The sequence below is a fragment of the Martes martes genome (assembly GCF_963455335.1).
Source record: "Martes martes genome assembly, chromosome: 2".
Lineage (NCBI taxonomy): Eukaryota > Metazoa > Chordata > Mammalia > Carnivora > Mustelidae > Martes > Martes martes.
Genome location: NC_137889.1, coordinates 206,063,334 through 206,089,363, shown reverse-complemented (window position 1 = coordinate 206,089,363; position 26,030 = coordinate 206,063,334). Strand labels below are relative to the sequence as shown.

Genomic DNA, 26,030 nt, shown 5'->3' with positions numbered 1-26,030 from the left:
GTAGCCACTCTGGAGAACAGCATGGAGGTTCCTCAAAAAGTTGAAAGTAGAGCTACCCTACGATCCAGCAATCACACTACTGGGTATTTACCCAAAGGATACAAAAATACAGATTTGAATGGGTACATGCACCCCAATGTTTATAGCAGCATTATCAACAATAGCCAAACTACGGAAATAGCCCAAATGTCCATCGACTGATGAATGGATAAAGAAGATGTGGTATATACACAATGGAATATTACTCAGCCCCAAAAAAAGAATGAAATCTTGCCATTTGCAAGGACATGGACAGAGCTAGAGAACATTATCCTAAGTGAAATAAATCAATAAATAAATCAAATACCATAAGATTTCATTCATATGTGGACTTTAAGAAACAAAACAAATGAACATAGGAGGAAAAAATGAGAGACAAACCAAGAAACAGACACTTAACTACAGAGGACAAACTTATGGTTACCAGAGGGGAGATGGGCGGGGGGGGGGGGGATCAGCTAAAATAGGTGACAGGTATTAAGGAAGACACGGACAGTGATGAGCACAAGGTAGTGTATGTAAATGATGAATCACTAAATTCTACACCTGAAACTACTCTTGCACTGTATGTTAACTAGCTAGAATGTAAATAAAAATTTGGTATGAATGGAAGAATAGAAAAAAAAATCAAGTTTTTCAATATACAAACAACAATCAGTTAGAAGATATGGTGAAAGAAGCCACTCCATGTACAACAGCAACCAGAAATATGATTTTAAGAGGAAGTATGCAAAACTTATCTGAGAAAAACTTTAGAACATTCCTGAGAGATATAAAAGAACACCTAAACAAATGGAAAGACATAATGTCCTTGTAGAGTCTTACTCAACCTAGATAATGTCAAGCTGCTCTCAGAAAATTCATACATTCTACACAAGTCCAATAAAAATGAAGAGTCGCATTTCCTCCGGTTCACGCACAAGCTGTATCTCAAGATCGCACAGTAAAACAGCAAGAATAAGCAGGAAGATTCCGTGGAGAAAAAGCAAAGAGGACAATAATCCCTACTGGGTATTAAACAACCTGTTACATCTATGAAATCACTAAACAATGATTAAAACAACATGATGGCCATCAGAAAAGTTCTGATTTTAAAATCATTTGGAGAAATATTTCAATCAGAGAAAGACTATTAAATGGTTTCACTCATATGTGGGCTATAAGAAACAGAGCAGAGACCATAGGGAAGGGAGAGAAAACTGGATGAGAAGTCATCAGAGAGAGAGAAAAACCATGAGAGACACTTACCTGTAGGAAAAGAACGGAGGGGTGCTGGAGGGGAGGAGAGCGGAGGGGGTGGTAACTGGGTGATGGGCAATCAGGAGGGCACGTGATGTGATAAGCACTGCATGTTATATGCAACTGATAAATTATGGAACACCACATCTGAAACTATGATGTAATATATATTAGCTGGTTGAATTTAAACTAAAACTTTTGGAAAATTAAAAAAAAAAAACATGATGGTACATAAGAAGGTAGGTAAACATAGGGAACAAATTAGAAAGTGCAGAAATAGATCCGAACAAACACAGGAAATTAAGGGTGCCCTACAAATCAGTTGTGCACAGATGAATGTTTTAACTGGGTTTTTCCACAACTGGATAGCCCTCTGGACAAACACACGAGAATAAAAGAATCAAAGATTTAAATATTTTTAAAAACACAAAACTAATCAAAGACGACACTGGAGAATTCCCTTAAAACTTGGTCAAAGGAAAATCTTTCTGCTAAAAAACTCAAAATCCAGACACTATGGAAAGAAAATATTCATAAATTTGACTACATAGAAATGGAAAATCCCTGCATAATAATAAGCATGATAAGCAAAGAAAAAAAATACGAGTCACAAACTGAAAGAAATATCTGTATCTCCTCAGAGACAGAGGTTTATCACCTTAATATATGAGAAGGTCCTAGAAATCAAAGTGAAACAGAAAGCTAGGAGAAACATGGGGTACCAGGGTGCTTCAGTTGGTTAAGCATCTGCCTTCGGCTCTGGTCATGGTCTCAGGGTCCTGGGTTCGAGCCCCGCACCAGGCTCCCTGCTCGGGGGGCGGATCTGCTTCTCCTCCTCTCTCTGTCCTTCTTCTCCCACCCCATCTTGTGCTCTCTTCCACTTTCTCTCAAATAAATACATAAAATCTTAAAAAAAAAAAAAAAAAAGAAAAGAAAAGAAAAGAAAGAAAGAAAGACATCTAGAAGAAACAGAAAAATAGCCAAAAGAAGTGAGTAGATATTTCCCAGGAAAAAGAAATACAAATGTTCCTTAAGCACTTTGGGGAGGGTATGTGCTATGGTGAGTGCTGTGAATGGTGTAAGGCTGATGATTCACAGACCTGTACCCCCGGGGCAAATAATACATTACATGTTAACAAAAAAAAAGCAAGAAAATTAAACTCTGCAAGCAAAAAAAAAAAAAAGTCCCTTAAGCATGAAACATGTACAAAGTCACTCTTTGTAACAGAAATGCATATTAAGACTACCCTGAGTTTCTATTTCTCACCTACCAGATTGGCACAAATCCAAAACTTGAACAAATTTATGCCTTTGGTGAAGCTGTAGGGAATAGGCACTTGGCACACACTCCTAGTGAAAGTACAAATAGTGCAAACCATTAATGAAGGACATCTAGCAACGCCAACCAAAGTTACAAATGCTCTTTGACAGAACAATGCATTCAGGTCACAGACTGATGTTACATGTTAATTCATGTTACAGATATAATACTGCCCCGTATTTTTTAAAGATTTTATCCGACAGAGAGTGAGAGGGAGCACAAGCACAGAGGGGGGCAGGCAGAGGGAGAGGGAGAAGCAGGCTGCGCGCTGAGCAGGGAGCCCGACGCGGGGCTCCATCCCAGGATGCTGGAATCATGACCTGAGCCGAAGACAGACGTTTAACCACTGAGCCACCCAGGTGCTCCCTGCAGCAAACCTGAACAGCACCAGGCCTAGAACTACAGTTAAAAAGAACTATTTGCACTCATGTAACGAAATTTCTTGCTAAAAAAGAAGAAACTTTCTAAATAATCAGCGGAAAGGACCACTGGATATAGTTGCTTACTAGACGTCATCTTCGGTCAAAAACCAGAAACAGCCGCATTGTAACAGATGTCCGCACAGCACAAAGAAACACTGTGACAACTAGCAGGACGCAGAGGTAGATGGCAGGAGGCGGAAGTTATACTATGTGGTCATCAAACCACGTATTTTTAAATGACTACGGTTTTGGCACCATGTGAACATATTGCTTATGCAAAAAAACTAAAATATTTTTTCAAGATGTAGAAACCCAAATTTAAAACAGTCACACAAACGCTTGCAGGCACAAAGCCTGCGTGTTCATCGGCTAGCTGTCCCAGAATCACATCACCTGATGGCTCAGCGAGTCCTCAAAATTGCAAAGACGAAACAAAGTGAAACTTGACAGTGACCACTTCCCATGTAACCAGTGCCACCCCCACATTTCAAACCTTACCCCAAAATACTCAATTTCTAGGTCAGCTTTAGAAGTCCCTGGTAATCCCCTACCTCACATGTGTACACACGCATGGAAAAGCACACTTCACAGAGAAGGCATCCAAGGGCTTTATCTCTCAAAAGGAGTTGGTAGATGACAACTATCATTCTTGGGAGAAAAACAGAGCACAAAAGAGTACTGGTGGGCAGAGGAACGAGGAGGAAGAAAACGCGAGTCTCCTCCCTCAGTTTCCGCTCTGTCTGCTCTTATTTCCTTCCCCGGTTGATTCTCGTCTCATTCGTGTATCTTCTCCTGTCCCTTTCCTGTGAATTTTTCTCTAGTGTTTGTAAATGTCTTTCACTCTGTGAGTTCACTAAAGCCATCATTTCAACTTTTACCCACCGAAAATAACTGTGCACCTGTAGCCTGACTTCTTCCCCAAGGCTCACACTTTATATGGCTGCCGGGACATTCCCCTCTCCACCAACCCACTGCTCGTGCTCTACAGGCCCCATAAGCTGGAGAAAGATTTATCATGCAAATAGATGTCAAGAGAAAGCCCAGGTAGCAATATTCATATTCAGAAGAAAGACTATAACAAGAAACAAAGAAGGACACTACACGATAATCAAAGAGACAATCCAACAAGATGTAATAATTGTGAATATTTATGCACCCAACATGGGAGGACCCAAATACATAAAACAGTTAAAAACAAACATAAAGCACCTAATCAGCAGTCATACAGTAACAGCAGAGGACTCAAGCACCCCACTTATGTCAGTGGCCAGATCACCCAAACAGAAAATCAACAAGGAAACAATGGCTTTCCATCTGCACTGGATGGACTTAATAATAGGTATACTCAGAACATTCCATCCTAATACAGCAGTAAACACATTGTTTTCAAGTGTATGTGGAATGTTCTTAGTATTAGGCCACAAAACAAGTCTCCACAAGCGTAAAAAGATCGAAGTCGTGCAATGCATCCTTTATGACCACAATGCTATTAAAGCAGAAGTCAACCACGAGGAAAACTCTGGAAAGACCACAGATACATGGAGGTTAAACATCTGCTACTACACAGTGAACAAGTGAACGGGGAAATCAAAGAGGAAACGAAGAAGGTCACGGAAACAAATGAAAACAAACACAACGGCCCCATACCCCAGGACGGTCCCACACCCCGGGACAGTCCCACACCCCAGGACGGTCCCACACCCCAGGACGCAGCAAAGTGGTTCTAAGAGGGAAGTTTACGGCAGCACAGGCTCACCTCAAGCAGCAAGAAAAGTCTCAAATAAACAACCTAACCTTACATCTAAAGAAGCTAGAAAAAGAACAAACAAAACTCAAAACCAGCAGAAGGAAGGAAGGAATAAGATTAGTTTCATTTGAATGAAATAAAATGGAATCTAAAACAAACAAACAAACAAAAAAACAGAACAGATCATGGAAACCAGGAGCTAGTTCTTTGAAAACATCAACAAAATTGATAGACATGGAGGGACGCCAGGTGGCTAAGTCGGTTAAGCATCCAACTCTTGATTTCAGCTCAGGTCACGGCCATGAGATTGAGCCCTTTGTTAATAAGCTCTGCACTGGACGTGGAGCCCGCTTGAGATAGTCTCTCTCCCTCTCCCCTTGCCTCTCTGCCTGCTCGCTCACTCACTCTCTCTCTCTTTCTCTGATAAGTAAATAAATCTTTTTAAAAAATTGATAAACATCTACCCAGACTCATTTTTTTAAAGGGGGAGGGGCTTAAATAAAATCACAAATGAAAGAGGACACCACAGAAATAGAAAAGATTGCAAGAGAGTATTACAAAGAATTATATGCCAACAAATAGAACAACCTAGAAAAAAATGGATAAATTCAGAGAAACACACAAACTACCAAAACAGAAACAGGGAGAAATAGAAAACTGGAACAAAGAGATTACCAACAATAAAACTGAGTTGGTATTCAAAAACCTCCCAACAAAGAGAAGTCCAGGACCAGACAGCTGCACGGGTGAATTCTACCAAACATTTAAAGAACAGTTAATATCTAGACTTCTCAAACTACTCCAAAACCTAGAAGGGGAGGGAAGACTACCGAATTCATCCTATGAGGCCAGCATCACCCTGATGCCAAAACCAGATAAAGACACCGCAAAAGTAGAGAACTACAGGTCAGTATCTCCGATGAACAGAGATGCAAAAACCCCTCGACAAAACAGCATCAAACCGAATCCAACAACACATTCACAAAATCATTCACCAGGATCAAGTGGGAATTATGCCTGGGATGCAAGGGTGGCTCAACATTTGCAAACCAAGGTCCCATGACCTTCCAGAATGACTTGCCGTCTACCGCCTCTTCTTTCTCCACTTCCCTCTCCCTCTTGCTGTCTAATCCCACTTCTGCAAAGCCACCAGATTCATCTTCCCAAACCTTGGATATCCCCTCACCTAAAGAAGTAATTTCTTAGCCTGGCATTTAAGGCCTTCTAGGACTTAAACCTAAATATCTATCCAATCTCAACTCCTACCTCCAACTCATTTTCACTCATTCTAGCTCAAACCAAACTAAATCAGTCCTTGGGCCCCTAATGTTTTCTGGGCCCTCTTACCCTCCTGCTTTTGGTTATAATTTCTTCCACTGGATACCACATCCCTAAAATCATTCAAAATTCTTCACCTCAGAACCCCATTTTCCCCTTTTTGTGTTTTCTTTGAGCCCATGAACCACCAACTCCAGTCACCACATGATGCAGGCAATGTCTTAACTGTTTATAAGCAAAGACCAAAAAAAAAAGACCAAGTTACATCAAACTTATGAAATGTCATTTCTAAGTTTCTAAAACAAGCTTGAACTAAAGGACACAAGGGGTGGCTTAGCCTATGGCAGTGAGGGTGAAATGCCAGGCAATGGCTTCCCTTAAGAAAAATAGGATGTTAGTTCTTTTTGCTGATTACAAAATGCCTGCCTTTCTCTCTCCTTGAATACACACCCCAATACACATGCTTCTCTGCTGAGAATAGAATGTCAGATGAGCGCCAGAGGCTGAACACCATCCCACGCGGGGACTCCATCACGCCTGGTGGCATCACACACTTGAGATCTATTACGGAGAAGTCGTGTGGACTGGCCAGCGACTGGCACATAAACTCACTGTCATGAACATATGAGTCATTGAAAATGAGGATGTTCGTTTATTTGAGTAGATTTGTACCAACATCATTGCAAGAGGCAGGAAAAGGGAGTGTATATCTGCATGATACACTAACAGATACCGACTTAAACAAAAAGCTTATCACACTTGGGAAAAAGGAATATACTCTTACTCTTTGCAAAGACTTGAAGTACTCTACACAGTGTACACAGCAGATGAATGTGACTAATTACTCATAGTCAAAGCCTGTACTCTCTGTCCAGTCTTAATCTCCTTTTTTCTTGTTTTTTTTGTTTGGGTTTTTTTTTTTTTTTTTCCTAAAGGGATGGTCTCTGGAATTCATGATCAGTTTCCTCTCTGTGTAAGCCAAGAGAATTTCCCCGTTCGCGAAGGGATACCGGGAATCATAATGCTTTTTCTCTAACAACGTGAGGACTGTTACTCAGTATGCATACGCAGTGGCTTTCCGTGAAGGCCAAAGTGAACGTTCCTCCAAGTTGCTGGACTCTCATGCAGTGCACTTTTCCAGATATGCAAAGGTAAAGGGGCCAAATTATCCTACCCCCAAAGTTTGTCCACGACGTCTCTACATCCTCAGGCTTTCGGGTCCGCTCCGTTTCCCAGTGAGATGAGCACGTGCAGGCTGCCCAGCACGCAGCACCAGAGCAGCACAAAGGCAAGGCCTGTCGATTCCAGAAACACTGAGGCAAGACAGGGTGAAAGGCTCTGCGGCCCCAACAGAAAAGCAGACCATGCCCCAGGCTTTCCTTTTATTCACCGGTGTCCCCAGAAGTACAGGAGCCGTAAGGGGTCTACAGGTTTTATTTTCCAAGGAACCTTCAAAAAACAAAACAGGACTCCAGGAAATGAATGTCCTTCCCTAGCCAGCCCAAGCTTTGAGGGAAACAGAACTCTGAGGGAGAGAAGCAGGAAAACCAGGCGTCTGACCTAGAAGTTAGTGAAGGAGAAACAGAGAAGAGCTTTCAAAATACTGAGGTTCACACCAAGAGAGGGTCCTAAGGGTTTTGCACATCCCCCGGGAATGCAGGCATCACTAGGCCACCAACTCATGTGACAGGTTAATTCATGTTCCAGTTGTCATACTGTAGCGTCCTCCTACTCCAACCCAAGAAAAGGACTCTGTCTAATCACAGGCCCACCAGGCTCTCTCCCTTCCCTGAGCCCCAAGAGCCAGTCCCCAACAGACACAGAACTATCTGCTCCCCCTCTCCCCAGTCTTCTGTGGACCAAGCCTACTCCGGCCCCCTGGCCCCTCACCTTCTTCTTCGTTCAAAAACTTACGCTGCGCTGGGGCATCTGGGTGGCTCAACTCTTAAGCATCTGCCTTCAGCTCAGGTCATGATCCCAAGGTCCTGGGATTGAGCCCTGCATGGGGCTCCCTGCTCAGCGGGAGCCTGCTTCTCCCTCTCCCTCTGCCCCTGCTTGTGTTCCCTCTCTGGCTGTCTCTCTCTCTGTCAAATAAATAAATAAAATCTTTAAAAAAAAAAAAAAAAAGGTATGCTGTACCAAGAGCTTCAGCAAGAAAACAGAGAAGATTGGGAAATGCCGTTATAAAACCTCCTAGAGAGAGGGGAGAAGGAGAAGGGGGCTTGAAGGCGCCGCTCCTGCAGAGGACGGACCTGACGAAGACCCTTCTTGCTTTCTCTGCTTATGGAGTCAGTGGCCCACAAACAGATACCAATGTTACAGAGATAAATACGACCAAAAGACAGATTAAAAACTGAAAAAGTTAAAATCTGTATGTGGAATGTATCACAACAAAGAAGACAAGGCACTGCTAACAACTGAAAGAGTTTTGTTACATAATCCATGCCTTTCCTCAAATTCTCAACTCTCCATTCTCCGTATAAAACTTTTCTGTGTAATCTACCCTGTAGCCTGGTCCAGTTTCGGGATCGTTTTTTGCTAAGAAGCTCTTTCTTACATAAAACATTTTGCTTTAATGTAGACCAGCCTTTCCCGTCTTTTATGGTTACGGAAAGAGGGATGGCTTCTTCCTTCTACTAATTAACCTACTGTCATATGAATCATCCTTTGGGTTTTTTTCCCAAATTCCACCATCAATCTTCACAGGTCTGGTTGGCCACTGCAGTCACCATTCGCAGGCTTCAGAATTTCCTCTTTACAGAAACAGAAACAGTAAGCCTGGGATTCTCTGTACCTTGACATCACGGCTAAACCACTCTGCATGGGGCCCGTCATATCTAATGTCACCCTCTTAGCCAACCTTATTTCTACGTTTGTCCCCGTCCACGAACCACACTCACTCCCTCTGCTACACAGGCTACTCCTCACGCCCCGAGTTTGGAAAGTCCCGTCAGCTCGGCTGATCCCAAGCCCCCTTGACGTGGCCGCCTCAACACTAACACATCCACCAAAACACCCTCTCTGAAGTCCCCCATCCAAAACGATCTCTTTTCATGCAGCAGTTAGAATTTTCTTCCTCAGGTTAATTACACTTATTCGGGGGACATGCAACGCCCTCAGCACCGCCTGGCTTCCGGTGGTCCCGGGGAAGTGAGGACACTGGGGAGATCTCCGTAAGGAGGCCGAGGGTTGCCGGAGGGCAACGTTCAGCATCGGACGTGGGTGCACAGAAAACACTCCGAAAGCGCTGTCCACGCAGAGACCGGGGCCCGTGATTGCCAGCGGCCCGTCTCTGCGGAGTTCTGTGACGTTCACGGCGCTGGTTCCCCCACTGAGGGCAGCATCATTCTAGGTTCTGTGCTTTCCGTGCCTGATAGTCTAGAACTCCGCCTCCTGAAGCGGCAGCCTTTTCCTACCATGTAACCAAGGCTGGCTTTTCTTTCTTCTTCTTTTTTTAATAAAGATGTTATTTATTTGTTTGAGAGAAAGAGAGAGAGACAGCACAAGCAGGGGGAGTGGCAGAGAGGGAGGGAGAAGCAGGCTCCCCGCTGAGCAGGGAGCCCAACTCAGGGCTCAATCCCAGGACCCCAGATGCTTCATCAACTGAGCCACTCAGGCACCCCGAAGCTGCCTTTTCTATCCCATTCTGGTGCATCCTCCTTGGGTAAAGGATCTTCAGTGTCACCCCTTCTCTGATGGTTCATTTACCAAAACAATCAAGATTACTTTAAATTCTACTTTGTGTCCTAGGTTACTTAAAACCCAGCTACGAGCATTCAGTCAATGATACCGTGCTTCCAGTTACGTGGGTCAGTACGGCTCCAGACAATACAACCAAATCTGCGTCTAAACCCAATTACTCCAAAGAGTCTCCTCCTTTCAGTTAGTGACCCTTGGGTAGACGGTGTGAGACACTCTATTCTCCAGATCCCGAGGGGTGACAAGGTTTCATCAGGAAGACCAACTCCAAAGCAGTCGGTAGTGAAAAGCTGTCTGCAGGTGTGTGTTAAGGAGGCTACATCATGGTTCAGAGGCAAGGACCCATCACCCAGTGACATCTGCCAGGATTGTGGGAGGGGTAACAGATAGTGGATTTGTCAGCCCGTTATTTAGAAGAGGATACAATCAGAAGCTTTACTGAAATAAAGGTACATTCAATTTTCCTGTTTTCTATAGTTCATGTATCTGTAATGCAATAATTTGCCCCTTTTTAAATTTTGAGTAATTTTCTTTTAGTGTCTCTCAGTTATCAAGACTAGAAATACTGAAGGTGTACTTGATCTCCTAAGAAAAGCAAATGAGAAGAACCAATTCCTTTTTCATCACCATATACCCCAGAAGTAAGAAACTTACAAAATAAGCAATGTTGATCATAAAAGAAGAGGATAGTAACCCCAGATATAAATACTGATCATGAAATTAACCATATGTTTATATCTATTTTGAAGCAAAAATGGAGTGGAAGAATGGACATTGTAATCAGCTGTCAGTCAACATTGCAGAGAAACTAACAGGCATTTAGAATTGACAGGCAGAGTTTCATTTCAACAACTAACATTTTATTTTTTACACTTTTAAAGGTTTTTTTAAATTTATTTGAGAGAGAGAGAAGAGCAAGCGAGAGAGAACATGAGTGGAGGGGGAGGGTCAGACGGAGAGGGTAGAGCAGGGTCCCGCTGAGCAGGGAGCCTTATGCAGGGCTCCTAGATTGAGCCAGGACCCAGAGATCATGACCTGAATCAAAGACAGATGCTTGACTGACTGAGCCACCCGGGAGCCCTAATAACTAACATTGTAACATCTCATCCACTATACTGCTGACCCATTTCTTGGCTGACAGCCCACACTAACTTTGTTGACTTGGACATGACTACTTTGATTAAACAAGAAATCCCACAACAGAGAAACATCTGTAAAACTTCATTGTCAAATGAGCCAACAAATCAATTAAAATGTCAACCTTAATGTTTGGCATTGATGTAGAGTATCTTTTAAATTATAATCCTAAATATTCTCAATAGACTCATTTCTTTAAAAGTTCTGTTGATGATTTGAAATTTAAATGTCATGAGTTTCCTAGTATGTGACAAAAGCCAACATTCAGCAGAGGAGTTCCCATTTGTGGAAGAGTTACTTCAGCCTTCAAAGGGAAAACGGAGAAGGCGGGATTGACGAGAGGACCAGGTAAGGAAGGTATAATTTGGGGAGGGAGAGGTGGCAATGGATTTTGAATAGGAAAGATAAATCAGATTGGGATTTCTTTTCAGTCTGCCTTCTACTCCTTATGTGATCTGAAGCAAGTTACTGACCTCCTTCACCTGTAGTTTCCTCGTCAGCTAAGTGATAAGTAACAAAACTTTCTTCATGTAAATAATTTTGCATGTTGCAGCCACTGTTTAATAAATGGTCATGATTATGTTATTAATAGGGATAGATTTTTGTCTATAAAGTAGAAACAAAGTGGAGAAGTTTTGTTCTTTTGACTGGGGCTTTCTCTGAGGGTAGGGTGGCCAGAGGGCTGTGTTAGGGGAGGACACTGCTCTGGGGAACACTTCCAAAATGACAAACTGGATTTTGGCTTTGATGGGTACCTGGTGAGATGTCTGCTCCTCCCAATGGTACAGAGAACTTCTCTAAAAAAGAATGTACTCTCAAGTTGACTCTCCCATCCCCTGGTCCCTTTATCTTCCCACTCTCAAAGAATCCCTGAGTCTCTACTCTCATCTGGCTTTTTCAACCTCAATCTACTGAGGACTCTAGGACTAAGAGAACTAAACCCCAACAAGATCGCCAACAACTAAATAGTGTTGGGGACAGAACTGTCTAACACCTGCTTTTATCACTTATATTTATTTCTTTACTTTTAAAGATTTCATTTATTCATTTGACAGAGAGACACAGCGAAAGAGGGAACACAGCAGAGGGAGTGGGAGAGGGAGAAGCATGCTTCCCACCCAGCAGGGAGCCCGATGCGGGGCTCGGTCCCAGGACCCTGGGACCATGACCTGAGCCGAAAGCAGACACCCAGTGACTGAGCCACCCAGGTGCCCCTTACCACTTATATTTAAAAGCAAAACTAATTTCATAGAAAATAGGGATAGGGCACAAGGCATATCACCTACTTTGTCACTGCTATGTGATAAGAAAAATGATTTGAAAAATAATGGGATATTTTATGAGCTTTGTCGCTGCTTTCTTAGCATGGGAGACTTCCTTTCTGTGATTTAGGGCTTCTTCACAATGCAATGAAGACCATTGGTCTGACGTGACCTTTTACCTTCTTTCCTGCCAGAACCACTCCTTCCTGCTCACTCACTGTGGGCCAGAATTAAATGCTAAGTCATCTCCTTTCAGAGGTTAGAGTACACAGTTATACCCAAGTCTCCAATCCAGTCTAAAGTAAATCTTCCTCCAAAACAGTATATTTTCATCAGATTATGAGGCAAAGTTTGAACAAAGAACTCTTGTCTCACTTTCTACTTTCCCTTCAAGAACCGCCTTCTCCCCGCCATCCGGTGTTGTCTGCTAACCCCGTTGTTCACAAGCCTCACCTCCCATGCCATCCTTCCCCACACCAGCCACCAAAGACTAGAAAGCAAGTTCTGCTCCTTCAAGGGCCTATTTATTAGAAAACTAAGAAAATTATGCTGACAATATTGGATACCAAGAGATGACCACATTATTCTCAGAGAGCAGTGGTTCCAAAGAAGTGGACAGAAGTTAGGGGAAGAGAAAGGATTTTGCCCCCAGGGGACATCTGGCAATGCGTGGAGACTCTGTTGGCTGTCTCATTAGGAGTTCACCACTATGATCTAGTGGGACATCTTACAGTACATAAGATCCCTCTCCATGACAAAGGGTCATTCAACCCAAAATGTCAGTAGTCCTGAGGCTGAGAATCCCATCTCTAAGAGATAATATGCTTTAACAACTCTTGTTCCATAGTTTTGAGTTTTAATTCCAGGCACTGGTCAGTCTCAACAGAGTTGTGTTTCAGAGCAGGTAACCATCAATCACACCCTTGAGACAAATATTTACTTTCTATTCATATAAAACGAGTTCTATGCCTCAGACTGAAGACTCTAGCTAAGCAACTCTTGATCCTTTATTTGGTTGTGTTCTTTTAATCTTTATGCTTAAAGAATAAGTTTAACCAAAAAAATATGAGTTCAACAAAGAAAAAGATTCCCATTGTCGTATTTGCTTCAGATATTCTCTAAAGAAAAAAACTGGACACAGTTAAAGCCCATCTCCCCATTCTTTCTCTTCCCACCTAGAAAATAACCACTAATCTGTGGTAATACCACTTTCACATTTATTTTATGCTTATCTATATATATCTACATAATTATGTAATATGTGTTTATAGTAGTAATTTTAAATGTTTTTTACACTACACATTTTCTTTTCACGCAACATTAAAATTTGTGTACTTTGTTCTTTTCGTAAATCCCGTTAACTCACTTAGACCGGCTCACATGTTAATTTTCCTCCTGATGAGTGACTGCGTTGTCCCCACATTTTCTTTTCTTTTTTTTTTTTTAATATAGCTCTCTGCAAGACAAAGTTTCTTTTTTTAAGATTTTTATTTATTTATTCGACAGAGAGAGACACAGCAAGAGAGGGAACACAAGCAGGGGGAGAGGGAGAAGCAAGCTTTCCCCCGAGCAGGGAGCCTGATGCGGGGCTCCATCCCAGGACCCTGAGATCATGACCTGAGCTGAAGGCAGATGCTTAACCACAGAGCCACCCAGGTGCCCCTGTCCCCACATTTTCACTATTTGTATCCACTTATAGCAAGTCTCCTAACACATACATGCTGAGCATTTGGCTAGGTTTGATATCTTAGGAGAAGTGGAAGTGAGGGGCTACCGACGAAATTTCATGTAATATGTAAACTTCATGTGATAAATTTCATGTAATAAATATCATGGAATATTGCACTTAGCAATACAGATGACTGGGGCCCCTGGGTGGCTCAGTGGGTTAAAGCCTCTGCCTTCGGCTCAGGTCATGATCTCAGGGTCCTGGGATCGAGCCCCACATCGGGCTCTCTGCTCGGCGGGGAGCCTGCTTCCCCCTCTCTCTGCCTGCCTCTCTGCCTACTTGTGATCTGTCAAGTAAATAAATAAAATCTTTAAAAAAAAAAAGAAAGAAATACAGATGACTAATCCTGCGATTTACAAATGAATGCAAAACGATCGAAACTTTGTCTTGAGAGAGCTGTATTAAGCTGTGAGGATAAAAATGTTCGTTATGCTAGAGAATTTTCTCAGAAACACCTGCTTTTAAGTAATTTTTGTTCCTTCCAGGAAGAAAAACCGTACTCCTTATGTCCAGTAGAGCAGTATCAATAAATAAATAAATGTATCTGTAGGCCATGACTGAATCTAGGTTCAAATAAATCAATTATAAAAACATTTTTAAACTGTTAGGGGGATTTATATATGGACTGTGTATTAGATGATATTAAAAAGTTAAGTTTGAGTTAACTTAGTAGCGCCATGGCTATTTTTCAAAATCCTTTTTTCAAAATGCACGAAAAGGGTGCCTGGGTGGCTCAGTGGGTTGAAGCCTCTGCCTTCGGCTCAGGTCATGATCCCAGGGTCCTGGGATTGGGTCCCGCATTGGGCTCTCTGCTCCGCGGGAGGCCTGCTTCCCCCTCTCTCTCTGCCTGCCTCTCTGCCTACTTGTGATCTCTGTCTGTCAGAAAAATAAATAAAATCTTTTTTAAAAAATGCATGAAAAGATATGAAATCTTATATTGCATTGACTATTTTAGCAAAAAATAAGGAGGCACAGGTGAATCAAGTGTGGCAAAATCTTGACAAATATTGCCTGTGTCAGGCTCATTATACTATTCCTCTACTTTTGTGTGTGTTTGACAATTTTCATCATCATTAGGCACACGATTTGTGAACAGAGGCAGACTAATAAAAGCAGGTAGACATTTGGGAGTGATAAGGAAACTCTCGCTCTATAATCCTTCCATATCCTGTAACTGAGTTATTTTTCTCTCTACAAGTAGCTAGACAAGTTCCAGTCTTTTACCAGCAAGATAACCCCATTAAATGCACTATACTACACATCTGTGAGGACAGCAGATACTGACTTATATTCAGGGAGTTTGCATCAAGACGATACTACTAAATCAACTTAAGTGATTTAAACAGACTATCAACCCCCCCCCCCCCACTTCCCACCAACCAGCTGCCCAGTGGAGCGAGGGAGCGCCTGGGTGGCTCAGTACGTTAAACAGCTGCCTTCAGCTCAGGTCATTATCCTGGGGTCCTGGGATAGAGCCCTACTTTGGGCTCCTTGCTCAGTGGGATGTCTGCTTTTCCCTCTCCCTCTGCCTCCCCCCACCCCCCCTCACGCACATGCTCTCTCTCTCCCAAATAAATAAATAAAATCTAAAAAAAAAAAAAAAAAAAAAGCCTGCCCAAAACAAAATGAGTATTGAAAATGATACTCAAATTTCTGTCACAAAATATTATCCCATATTTTCTACAAATGAAAGAGATTCAGTATTGATGCAACCAATGTTATACCAGAATCAACATGGTTAATCGAGTCTCACAGAAAGAATTCCAAAAGTAAAATCAGAGCAAAATGTCAGGCAACCTGAATTCTCTCTGAATAGGTATAAGATCCGAAGCTTCAGCACAGCATTTTGCCCTGGGGGTGGGGGTGGGGGGAGGAAGCCATGGGGACGGGAGCTGAGACATACAGGGCGGGAGCTTCATTAACAATAGGCCATGAGACCCCAAATCCCTGCGTGTGGTGCCTGTGGGCGTGGGCAAAGGGGGGGATCCTGAGGAGGCACTTCCCGTGCAGACGCCGGGCACGTTGTGGAGGACAGCGCCTACATAACCCAGCCACAGCCTCTATTTATTTGTATTGTTTGTGACACCACCAGGACAAGGGCCAACTCGGGCCTTTCTTCCTGCCTGTTAACTTTTGGTCGGTAAGCATTCAACATGGCCTAGTCATATAAGGCAATTTACCGCGGAATTAGTCTCTAGTTCTGAAAATGGCAGAGTGAATCACGTTCATTATAAGCACGACCCTAACCCTAGGTCATCGCAGTCTATAAGCACGACCCTAACCCTAGGTCATCGCAGTCTATAAGCACGACCCTAACCCTAGGTCATCGCAGTCTATAAGCACGACCCTAACCCTAGGTCATCGCAGTCTATAAGCACGACCCTAACCCTAGGTCATCGCAGTCTATAAGCACGACCCTAACCCTAGGTCATCGCAGTCTATAAGCACGACCCTAACCCTAGGTCATCGCTGTCTATAAGCACGACCCTAACCCTAGGTCATCGCAGTCTATAAGCACGACCCTAACCCTAGGTCATCGCAGTCTATAAGCACGACCCTAACCCTAGGTCATCGCAGTCTATAAGCACGACCCTAACCCTAGGTCATCGCAGTCTGTTGCACAATCAATCCTTGAAATCAGTCAGGTACCCAAGGAGGAGGCGGTGGCTCTTAACAGTCCACAGTCCCTCAGAGGATTTACAACGGAGTGAGATAAAAGTTGGTAAAATCTCGGGCGCCTGAGTGGCTCAGTGGGTTAAAGCCGCTGCCTTCAGCTCAGGTCATGATCCCAGGGTCCTGGGATCAAGCCCCACATCGGGCTCTCTGCTCAGCAGGGAGCCTGCTTCCCTTCCTCTCCCTCTGCCTGCCTCTCTGCCTACTTGTGATCTCTGTCTGTCAAATAAATAAATAAAATCTTTAAAAAAAAAAAAAAGTTGGTAAAATCTCAATCCACCACATTCCTGAGTCTACAAGATGCGCCTGTGCCACGGCTGGAGGGAGGCCCGTGGGCCTCGGGAAACAAACGAGGGCGGCGGGAAGTCGGAACGTTCAGGAGAACACGGTCCCCTGACGGGGGGAAAGACGCAGCTTCAACGTTGCAGCAACGATGAGGAAACGTCCTCAGCGCCGGAAGAAGGTGCAAGGACAGGCCGTCGGAGAGCCCCCGCCGGCGGCCCGTCGGGAGCCCGCGCGCTGCAGGTGGCGGCCGGCGGCAGGTGCCGGAGGCGGGGGAGGCGCTCGGGCCGACGGGGCTCCCGCGCTGCGGGCAACAGCACGAGAGGAGCAGAGCGCGAGCCGGTTCAGCGGCACAGAGGGGCTCAGGAAGTGTCTCCAAACCTCATCAGACACAGGAGCGGCGAGGAATCTGGGTGCAGCACGGCCACAACTGCCTTCCCTGCTTAGCCAAGCCCTCTCCGCTTGCTGGGCCTCTCGCCGGCCCCAGACGGCACCGGCACCCCTGGGGCCCTTGGCCTGCCTGGGACCCTTGGCTCCACCCCGACGGGCTCCGCGCCGACTGGGGTCTCGCCGGCCGCCGCACCGGGACACCAGGCTCCGGAGGCGGAAGGTGCGGCGCGGGCGCGCTTGGGTCCCTTCGGCCTCGGCCGCCGGTCCCGGAGGAAGACGCGCCCGCGCGGACCGCAGACACCGGGCGCCCCGACAGGGCGCACCCCCCGGGACAAGGCTGCCGGGCAGGATGGGAGCCAGGACGGGAGCGGAGGCGCACACCGGCCCGGCCGAGGGATTCAGAGACGAGGGCGGCCTGGCTGAGGCTGAAGCAGATGCCACGCGGTCCACGCGGTCCTCCGCCCACGCGCCCACCTGGGCCTGTATCGCCGCGGCCTGTCGGGGGCCTGTCGGGGGCCTGTCGGGGGCCTGCCTGCTCACAGGAAACGCAGCTTGGCCGCTGCGGGGCTCATCGCACTCACAGGCAGCAAATGCTCAGTGACCGCCAGTAGTCACCGCCTATCTCATGGCTAAAAGGGACAGCTACTCTGAATAAAAGAAGATAAATTTAGGAGACTTCAGCCTTACTCTAAACCACGATGACTGATATTTTCTCCTCTTGTTCACTTCCACTCTCTTCTGGAGGTACCATGGAAAAGACAGATGCACGGCAAAAACAAAAAAAGGAAGGAAGGAAGGAAGGAATCCAACAAGTGACACTCTTCACTTCAGTACCGACTAAACTAACGCTAAGGACACCCTCACCTACTGGTTTTTAATCCTCTTAGCCTACCAAATTGGACGCCTTGTGCATTAATTCATGGCCCAAGATGTGCACCACCACCCCCCCCAATCGATAGGGCTCCATAGAATTTCACTCAAGAACAGTGACACCCCAAATCTCACCAAGTACAACAGAAAACCAGCAATAAAGTTTGTTGTCTCCTTAATCATAAGGATACACATTCAAAAATGTACCTGGAAAAACTAAATATTAGTAGATCTGCTACATCCAAGAGAAGTTATCTGACAACAAAAGGAATGTGTGTAGCCAGAAATACCCAATCTTGGTAAAATGTTCCCAGTGATAATACCTGGTGTTCAAGGAAACACCAGAAAGATCTACTAGTTGTTTCAATCCTTTGAACGTAACAATCCAATTACACAAAATGAGCAGATGTTTTCATTCAAATACTTTGTTTCCAAAATGCACTATGGTATAATACAGTTTCTACAGTTCCTCTCAGACAAGCCTCCGGAAGACAAATTCCTCCTAGTGAAGTGTTTGACATTGTGATTATCTTTAATCCTAAATCAGATGGGCACAAAACTGTTTCTATATTAATTTTGAAAAACACATAAAGGTTTAGTCTTTTAATTAAATCAAATGGCTTATTTATTCCTAATTTCATAGTCATCCCTTCCATAGAATTCTACTCTCCTATGAACCCCTGTCTCAAACAATTCTTAAAATTCTTACCCTCAGTAAAAGAGTTTATTGGAACAATGGCAAAATACTAAAAGGCACAAGCACAAGAGAGTTCAGTGACTTAATTCACTTTTAACAAAAATTGACAAGGGTCTTTACTGTAGGACTTTTCTGAGCCCTTGTTACTATGTAATGTATAGTAACTATGTTACTACATTACTCTGTAATGTTACTTTCTAAAAGCAAGGTGTCACATGTGGTGGGAGTAATTATTTATTTCACATATTACCAATCAGCCTTTAGTAGGAAAGGGTTATCTTGAGGAACATTTTTGAGAACAAGTTAGAATAAGGTGCTAATAAAACCTCAAAAATAGGTTTGACTCTAAGATAGTCTAATTAGCATTATTTTCTTAAATCATGAACTATATCTTTAAAAATTACAGGCAACCACCTTTAAATGTACGCCTTTAGAAATGCCCTATAAGAACACAAAGATGAACTAGCGCACTATTACTTCCTACACAGTGAAAACTCATTCAAAACTCAGCCAGCAGCTCTTTTGCATAAAGAACAAAATTATGAGTGGTCCAAGGCCTATAGAATGCACTGCTTTCTGCATATGTCAAGTTCAAACTGGGTAGATGTAAATTTATCCAGTTTGGATACATTAACCATCATAAATGAAAAAGAAGACTTACCGACAGAAGCTGAGCTTTTAAGACCCGACTCCTTTGGGACTCCTTTTTCAATTCGTATTGTGGCCCACTGTTTAAAAACAAGTAGTGTTGTTAGTGTAAACGGTTCCATAGACATAAGGTAACATACTCGAACCTTACTTACACGCAAGTGGAATTAAACGGTAAGCCCAGCACTCTCTGAATTAGAGGCGCCCTTGTAAACCTCTGAGGTAGCGGTAATCAGAGGCTCAAGCACAGCCTTATATTCATCACTGATTATGCTCTAATAAAATGAGGACAAGATCGTGTCTACCCTATTGAAACCCCTCACGCACCTGGGACCCCCATCAAGGACTCCTTGAAGGCACAGGTTATGGCATCAAGTCTGAGTTCAAGGTACTTAATCCTTCTAGGCCTCAGTTTCCTCATCTGTAAAATGAGGACAATAGTTCCTATTCCTCAGGGTTGCCATGAGGATCGAAGGAGATGAACGCTCACCCTCGTGAATACCTACTAAACACAGGAGCCGAAGAATAACTATTGTTTTCATAACAAATAAGGCATTCAGGGGCTAGACACACTCAGAGACACCTAACTGCCTGCATCAGCAATAGGCTTGCGGAAGGGGGCTGTCCACACTTGGGGAACTGGAAAGGAAGTGGGGAAACGGCTAAAGACATCACCCGGTCACCTGGTCACTTGCCCCTATTGAGATGCACAGGGAAATGTTATGATTATGTGGAACCACAGGTTTGCAAAAACTTAAGAACAGGAAAAATCAATTCCCATTTTTGTTTTCAGTATACATAGGAATATAAAGAAATATACCAAGATGTGATTTGTTATTTTCTCCTTTATATTTTTCCTATGCATTTCCAAAATTATCCACCATGAACATCAGTGTTCAGAGACCACAAGTGAACTTTGTTGATAGCATCCCAGAAAATGACAATGGCTATTTTTCCAGTTTAGAAAAGGAATGATTAAAATTATTAAAATATGTCGATTACAATTCCAGAAGCTAACATTGTCTAAACTGAGTGATTGGAGAGGAAGTGGGAAATGAGAGGTAAAAGGCATTGTGATCATTATAAGTAGGACTTCAGCACCCTCGAAGGAGCAAAAAGAATTTTTCAAAAATATAGTGGCCAAAACCAGGTATTGCTAGGCTCACAAGGAACTAAACAGATTTTTTAAAATGCAAATAAGTAAGACAATGAAGGACAAAGACTAAATAACCTAAAACATATACCTGGAGGTCAAGGAGAAGGGCATGACCTGAGTACATCAGGACCCGCACAACAGCCCAAAGAGCCAAGTAGGAACATGCTATTTGCGCTTACAGAACAGCCTATAAATAGACACTTAATCTTCCTGGCTTCAAGTGGCAAGTCACAAATGATAATAAGACTCAATCTTAATCTGATCGTGCCTTTTTCCTTCTTTGGTGATTTAATGCAGGAGTTCTCAAACTCTAGACATACCTCTCATCTCCTCTCCTCTCGATAGAAGTGAAGGTTTATTTCCATAGTTTTTCACTTTAAAGCTTTTAGTACCTATTGTCATTTATAATTAGACCAAAGATAGAAGAAAATGAAATTTTGTCAATAACCAAACATTTGTTATCTTGGAGCTCACTTTTTATCTTGCGGCCAGGTGATTTTATTTTTTATATAAGTGGCAATGACGTTAGATTAGGACAATTATTCCATGCTCATGTGATGGAAAAAACTGATCTTTTGAGGCTGTTATGGGCTGAATTGTGTCTCCTCCCAAAATTCATACATGGAAACCCTACCTTCCCAGTCCTCAGAACGTGACTGCATTTGGAAACAAGGCCTTTTTTAAAAGGTGACCAAGTTAAAATGAGGCCTTTAGGATGTGCCCTAATCTAACATGACTGGTGTCCTTCTAAGAAGAGGAAATTTAACACACAGAAGCACCAGGGATTTGCACACAGCAAGGAAAGATCGTGTGAAGGCAGTCATCTGCAAGCCGAAGAAAGAGGCCCCAGAAGAAACCAAACCTGCCCACACCTTCATCTGGGACTTCCAGCCTCCAGAACTGTGAGAAAATAAATTTCCATTGTCTAAGGCACGCAATCTGTGGTATTTTGTGATGGCGGCCCTGGCGGACTGATACAGGGGCGTGCATCCTACAGCATGATGTGCTGCAGGGCTCTGCGTTCTGTCACCAGGCAAGTGTCAGAAGACATACCTGCTCCTCAGTCGGTAGCTCCAAAGGTCTGTCCTACAAAATGCAGTTACAGTGTCCAAGACCAGCAAAGTTTCAGGTTGGAGGAGAAGTCATTTAATGCCAAAGGGAATGTGTAGTAGAGAACCATTTTCTCCTGTGGGCTTACTCCCCAGGGAAGGTGGAAAGCACCCAAGTTTGCAGCCAGACACTGTGCATGCGAGTTCTGGCTCTGCACTTCCGGGCCGGGCTCATCTCAGAGGGGAGATTTTTCACGTCTTGGGACCTTGGCTTCATCATCCCTAAACCAGTGACAGTACCAAGATGAAAGATTAAAGAAGGTGATCTATCCAATGACTGCCACACAACAGGCCACAAAGTGGAAAATGTTGGCTTCCTCCTCCCTCCTCACACCCTACAATTTATTTAACTTCCAAAATGATCACTTTTTTCCAGACCGCCATTGCATCTTCCAATAAACAGCTCTGTCGCTTCTACCATGCCAACTGATCAGGTAAGCCCAGAGAAAGAGATGGGGAATATCTCTTCGGAAGTTCTACGCCTCTTCTAGAGGTTATCTCAGAAAACATCTGCCTCCAGGAAACATGAAAAATGCAATTCTGTCCACAAGAAGATCCTGAAGTATGACGGTGGCTTTTAGCAATCCCCATTGTCACTCCCATCTTACTTCCCACCCACCCCCAAAAAGAAAAGTTGAAAGATACTTCCCATTGGGTTCTCACTCTACTTTACTTTAAAAATCCTCTTGGGAAGCAAAAAGCAGCTGTCTCTAATTCACACACAAAAAGTGTTAGGTACGATTTTAAGGTATCTTCCTTTTTATTCATGTATTCATTTATTTGTTTTTTAAGTAGGCTCCACACCCAGTGTGGAGTCCAGTATGGGAACTCATGACCCTGAGATCAAGACCTAAGCCGAAATCAAGACTCACACCGGGCTTGAACTCACAGCCCTGAGTTCAAGAGCTGAGCTGAGATCAAGAGTTGGACACTTAACTGACTGAGCCACCCACGTACCCCTCAGTCTGAGTTTTAAAGCTTAGATCAAAAGCTTGCAAAAATGTGACACTGTCACCTAGATAATGACAACTTTCAGTTCTTACGCTAAAAAGACATTTAAAAATTAGCTAAAAAGGTAAAAGGAGAGGATGAAAATTATATAAAAATTCAAATATAAGGTTTATCCAAATAACAGCAGGCCACCATCCGTAGCATAAAACAGTTTCTCGACAGACCTGTCATCTTGGCAGAGTAAGAACTCGGGCTCTAGATTCAGATTAAAATCCCAATTCTACCACCAACAGCTGTATGCCGCTATCCGGACGAATCCGCTCTGAATAACCATTCCGTCACCTGTCGGCGGGAGTAACACAGCCTCTGTCAGAGAGCCGTGCAATTAAGCACACTGCCTGGGCAGCTTTATTATTACTTTCTGTCATAAACGGCCACGGCCTTTTAATACGCTTATTGTATCTCCAACAGCAGCAATAATGCCTGAGTATTAGAGTAACAGAGGGGTTAGAACCACCTGACATGACATTTATTGACATGCCTTTTAAAGAAGATGAAAAACTAATTGGTGGATGGTGGAAAGCGTAAAGGGAAAGAATAATAATTAAAAAGCAAAAATAGTCTGCTCTGGGTAAGTACACAAACTCATTAAAGATCTGAAGGTAGGTTACTTAGCCACATAAGAGCAAAAGCAAAAACAAACAAGAAAACAAAAACAAAACCAAAGAGTGTTCCAATTCAGGCAGCACTGAGATCGGAGGACCTCCCGCGTATCAGTGCTTTCCTCGACCTCCCCCATGCAGGCGCGCGGTAGCTCTGAGTCATTCCTCTCTACACCCATGCGGCATCTTAAGTGACCTACTCAAGGTCACAGGGCCAGAAGTTCCGAGGAATCTGTCCATGCTTCCAGCTTATTTCTCAAAAGCGGAGAGAAAAATTAGTCCATCAACATTCATTATCTGTCCATCGCCTGTGCTCTCTGGTTGGATTATTCACGTCTCACTGCCCTGTCTTCTCTACTGTTCCTTTACGGATACTCTCTTCCTACCTCAACTTTCCTGTAATCACGAGCCTTGGGCCAACACATAGCAGTCCTTCACCACCCTCAGCCCTGTCAGCTTCTGTGGTTGGAAATGGCTTTTTTTTTTTAATCTTAAATCTATGTTCCTGTTTGAAATAAACATGAAAATTACACACACACACACACACACACACCCACACACACCCCCTCCCAGAGATTCCGATGTGTACATCCTACCATCCAAACGCACCTCTCCACATCCCCACCCCAAAGTTTTACTGTTCATGGTCTGAATTCCTGAAACAATTGTCCCAATACGAAGTTGCAATAATGCTATATAAACTGCTTAGAAATCATGATATACCCCTGGAAAAACACCAGTTTAGAGAAAGAAACCACCAAATCCATTGAAAACTAAGTGCTAAGGAATAATGAGTAACAGAAAGACCAGGCCCTGCACAGAATCAACAAAAAGGCGATGTATTTGTCTAGAACTAAAAACGCCCGAATACTAAACAACCAGCACAATGTTTAAGGGAATTATCCCTATAGTCGAGAAAAGCAATCTACTATAGCACCCAACGGAAACGTCTGTGAAACATCTAAAGCTGTTCCAGCATGAGGAGGAGAAGCCGAGGGTCACCATTTCCTTCTTCTGTGTCTAAAGCAGACATCACTCTGGGATCACAGCTCCTTCCTGAGGAGCCCAGCTGCTCCCAAACACAGGCGCTCCAGTCAGCGACAAGTCAGAGTTGGCCTACAAAATGAGTCCCCATTCCAATTGCATATATGCCGACCATCACTCTGACCCAGTAACTTACGCTAAGCAAAGAGGGTATAGTTCCTTAGGCTGCCATCTACCTGGTTTCCAAGCTACGTGGTCTATCTCCCAGTAACAAGCAGCGCCTCTCTAAGTCTCTTCAACTCTAGACCGACAAGAAAAAATGAAAACTTCAGGCCCGACCTAACTGAAGACCAGGTTCTGAACTGGCTACATCCCTTCCAAGTATAGTAGTCGTTTGCCAGGCAGACAGCAACTAGCTGGTCTCTCTCCTTGACAGCTCTTTTAGTTGTACCTTGAATTATTAAAGCAAGACAGACCGGAGTCAGAGGCTGGAAGCCAGGGTGTGGGATCTCCCTCCACTCCAATCTCACTTGGGGTATAAATTCCAAAAGACACTACTGTACAGGAGAACAACTCAGTCATTTCAGAGTTCTGAGAAAGAGTCCTGAACACCAGCCAAAGAGGATCGTCTGCTACGGGGAGAGTATCTGAAGAAGACCTAGCAGTAAAGAAGCAGCCTAAGAAACTCACAGCGCAGCAGGACCAAGTTCAGAGTGTGAAGCCAACAGGAAAGTTAAACGCTGCCCTGTATCTCCCAGCAGAAACAACAGAACCTTTAAAACCTGAAGATGAGGGTGAAGAATCAAATCCAACTTCAGAGATGACACAGGAAAGCAGCCACAGAAAGAAAGTGCAACAAAAATCTGGGGCAAAACAGGAGATTAGCAGGTAGAAGAGCATTGCAGGAGGTTAGCAGGTGAGAGATTAGCCAGTAATCTCCACGTGGGAGATTAGCAGCTTAGAGATGTGTATCTGGCAGCCACCCCACTCACTGAGGGAGAAAAAAAACCAAGGCCTGCGGGTAGACCGAAGATAAGGGAAGAAAAATGAGAACTTGATTTGGAAGGTCCTGTAGGAGTTAGAGAAAAAAGGGTGGCAGTGTCTAAATAATAATATTATTCATTTTAATTAAAAGCCGCAGACAATGTTTTAGCAGCTAACACCTACAGGCACCCTTCTAGAATGCTTGACATGTTAACTCACTAAACAACCCTGTGCAGGGTTCCTGGGTGGCCCTGGGTTAAGCCTCAGGTCCTGATCTCAGGGTCCTAGGATCAAGGCCCAGCCTCAGGCTCCCTCCAAGCATCTGCTTCTCCCTCTGCCCCTCCCCCCACTCATGCTTTCTCTCTCTCTCTCTCTCTCTCTCTTACTGTCTCTTAAATAAATAAATAAAATCTTTTTTTAAAAATGAACAACCCTATGGAAATAGATGTTATATTGTTATTCCCATTCTACAGATGAAGGAAATAAAGCACAAGAAGTCGGTGACTTCCTTGAGGTCACAAATTGAGAAGCGGAGCTAACTTTGGAAGCAAATCTGAGCGAACCTGTATCCAGAGTCTCGTCCTCATCACTGGACTACAGGTCCTCTCCTCAGTAAGACTCCTGTCTCCACTTAATTCAAGCAAACCACTGACTTCTCTGAGTCTGCTCCCTCCCCTGGAAAAAGGGGGTAACACAAGCCCTCCCTCCCTTCCAAGGCAGTGGGGAGCATCTGATGAAAGAGCAGAAGGGA

At 43.9% G+C, this 26,030-nt stretch overlaps 1 protein-coding gene across 4 annotated transcripts in view; it reads right to left on the bottom strand.

The window, feature by feature from the left end:
- Nucleotides 1-26,030, bottom strand: part of GPAT3 (glycerol-3-phosphate acyltransferase 3) — a 91,177-nt gene that overhangs the window by 34,361 nt on the left and 30,786 nt on the right. For all 4 annotated transcript variants that reach the window (XM_080797486.1, XM_080797487.1, XM_080797488.1 and 1 more), the window contains exon 3: nt 19,447-19,513. In XM_080797486.1, coding sequence (XP_080653612.1) covers nt 19,447-19,513 — 67 coding nt within the window. The remainder of the gene's footprint in view (nt 1-19,446; nt 19,514-26,030) is intronic.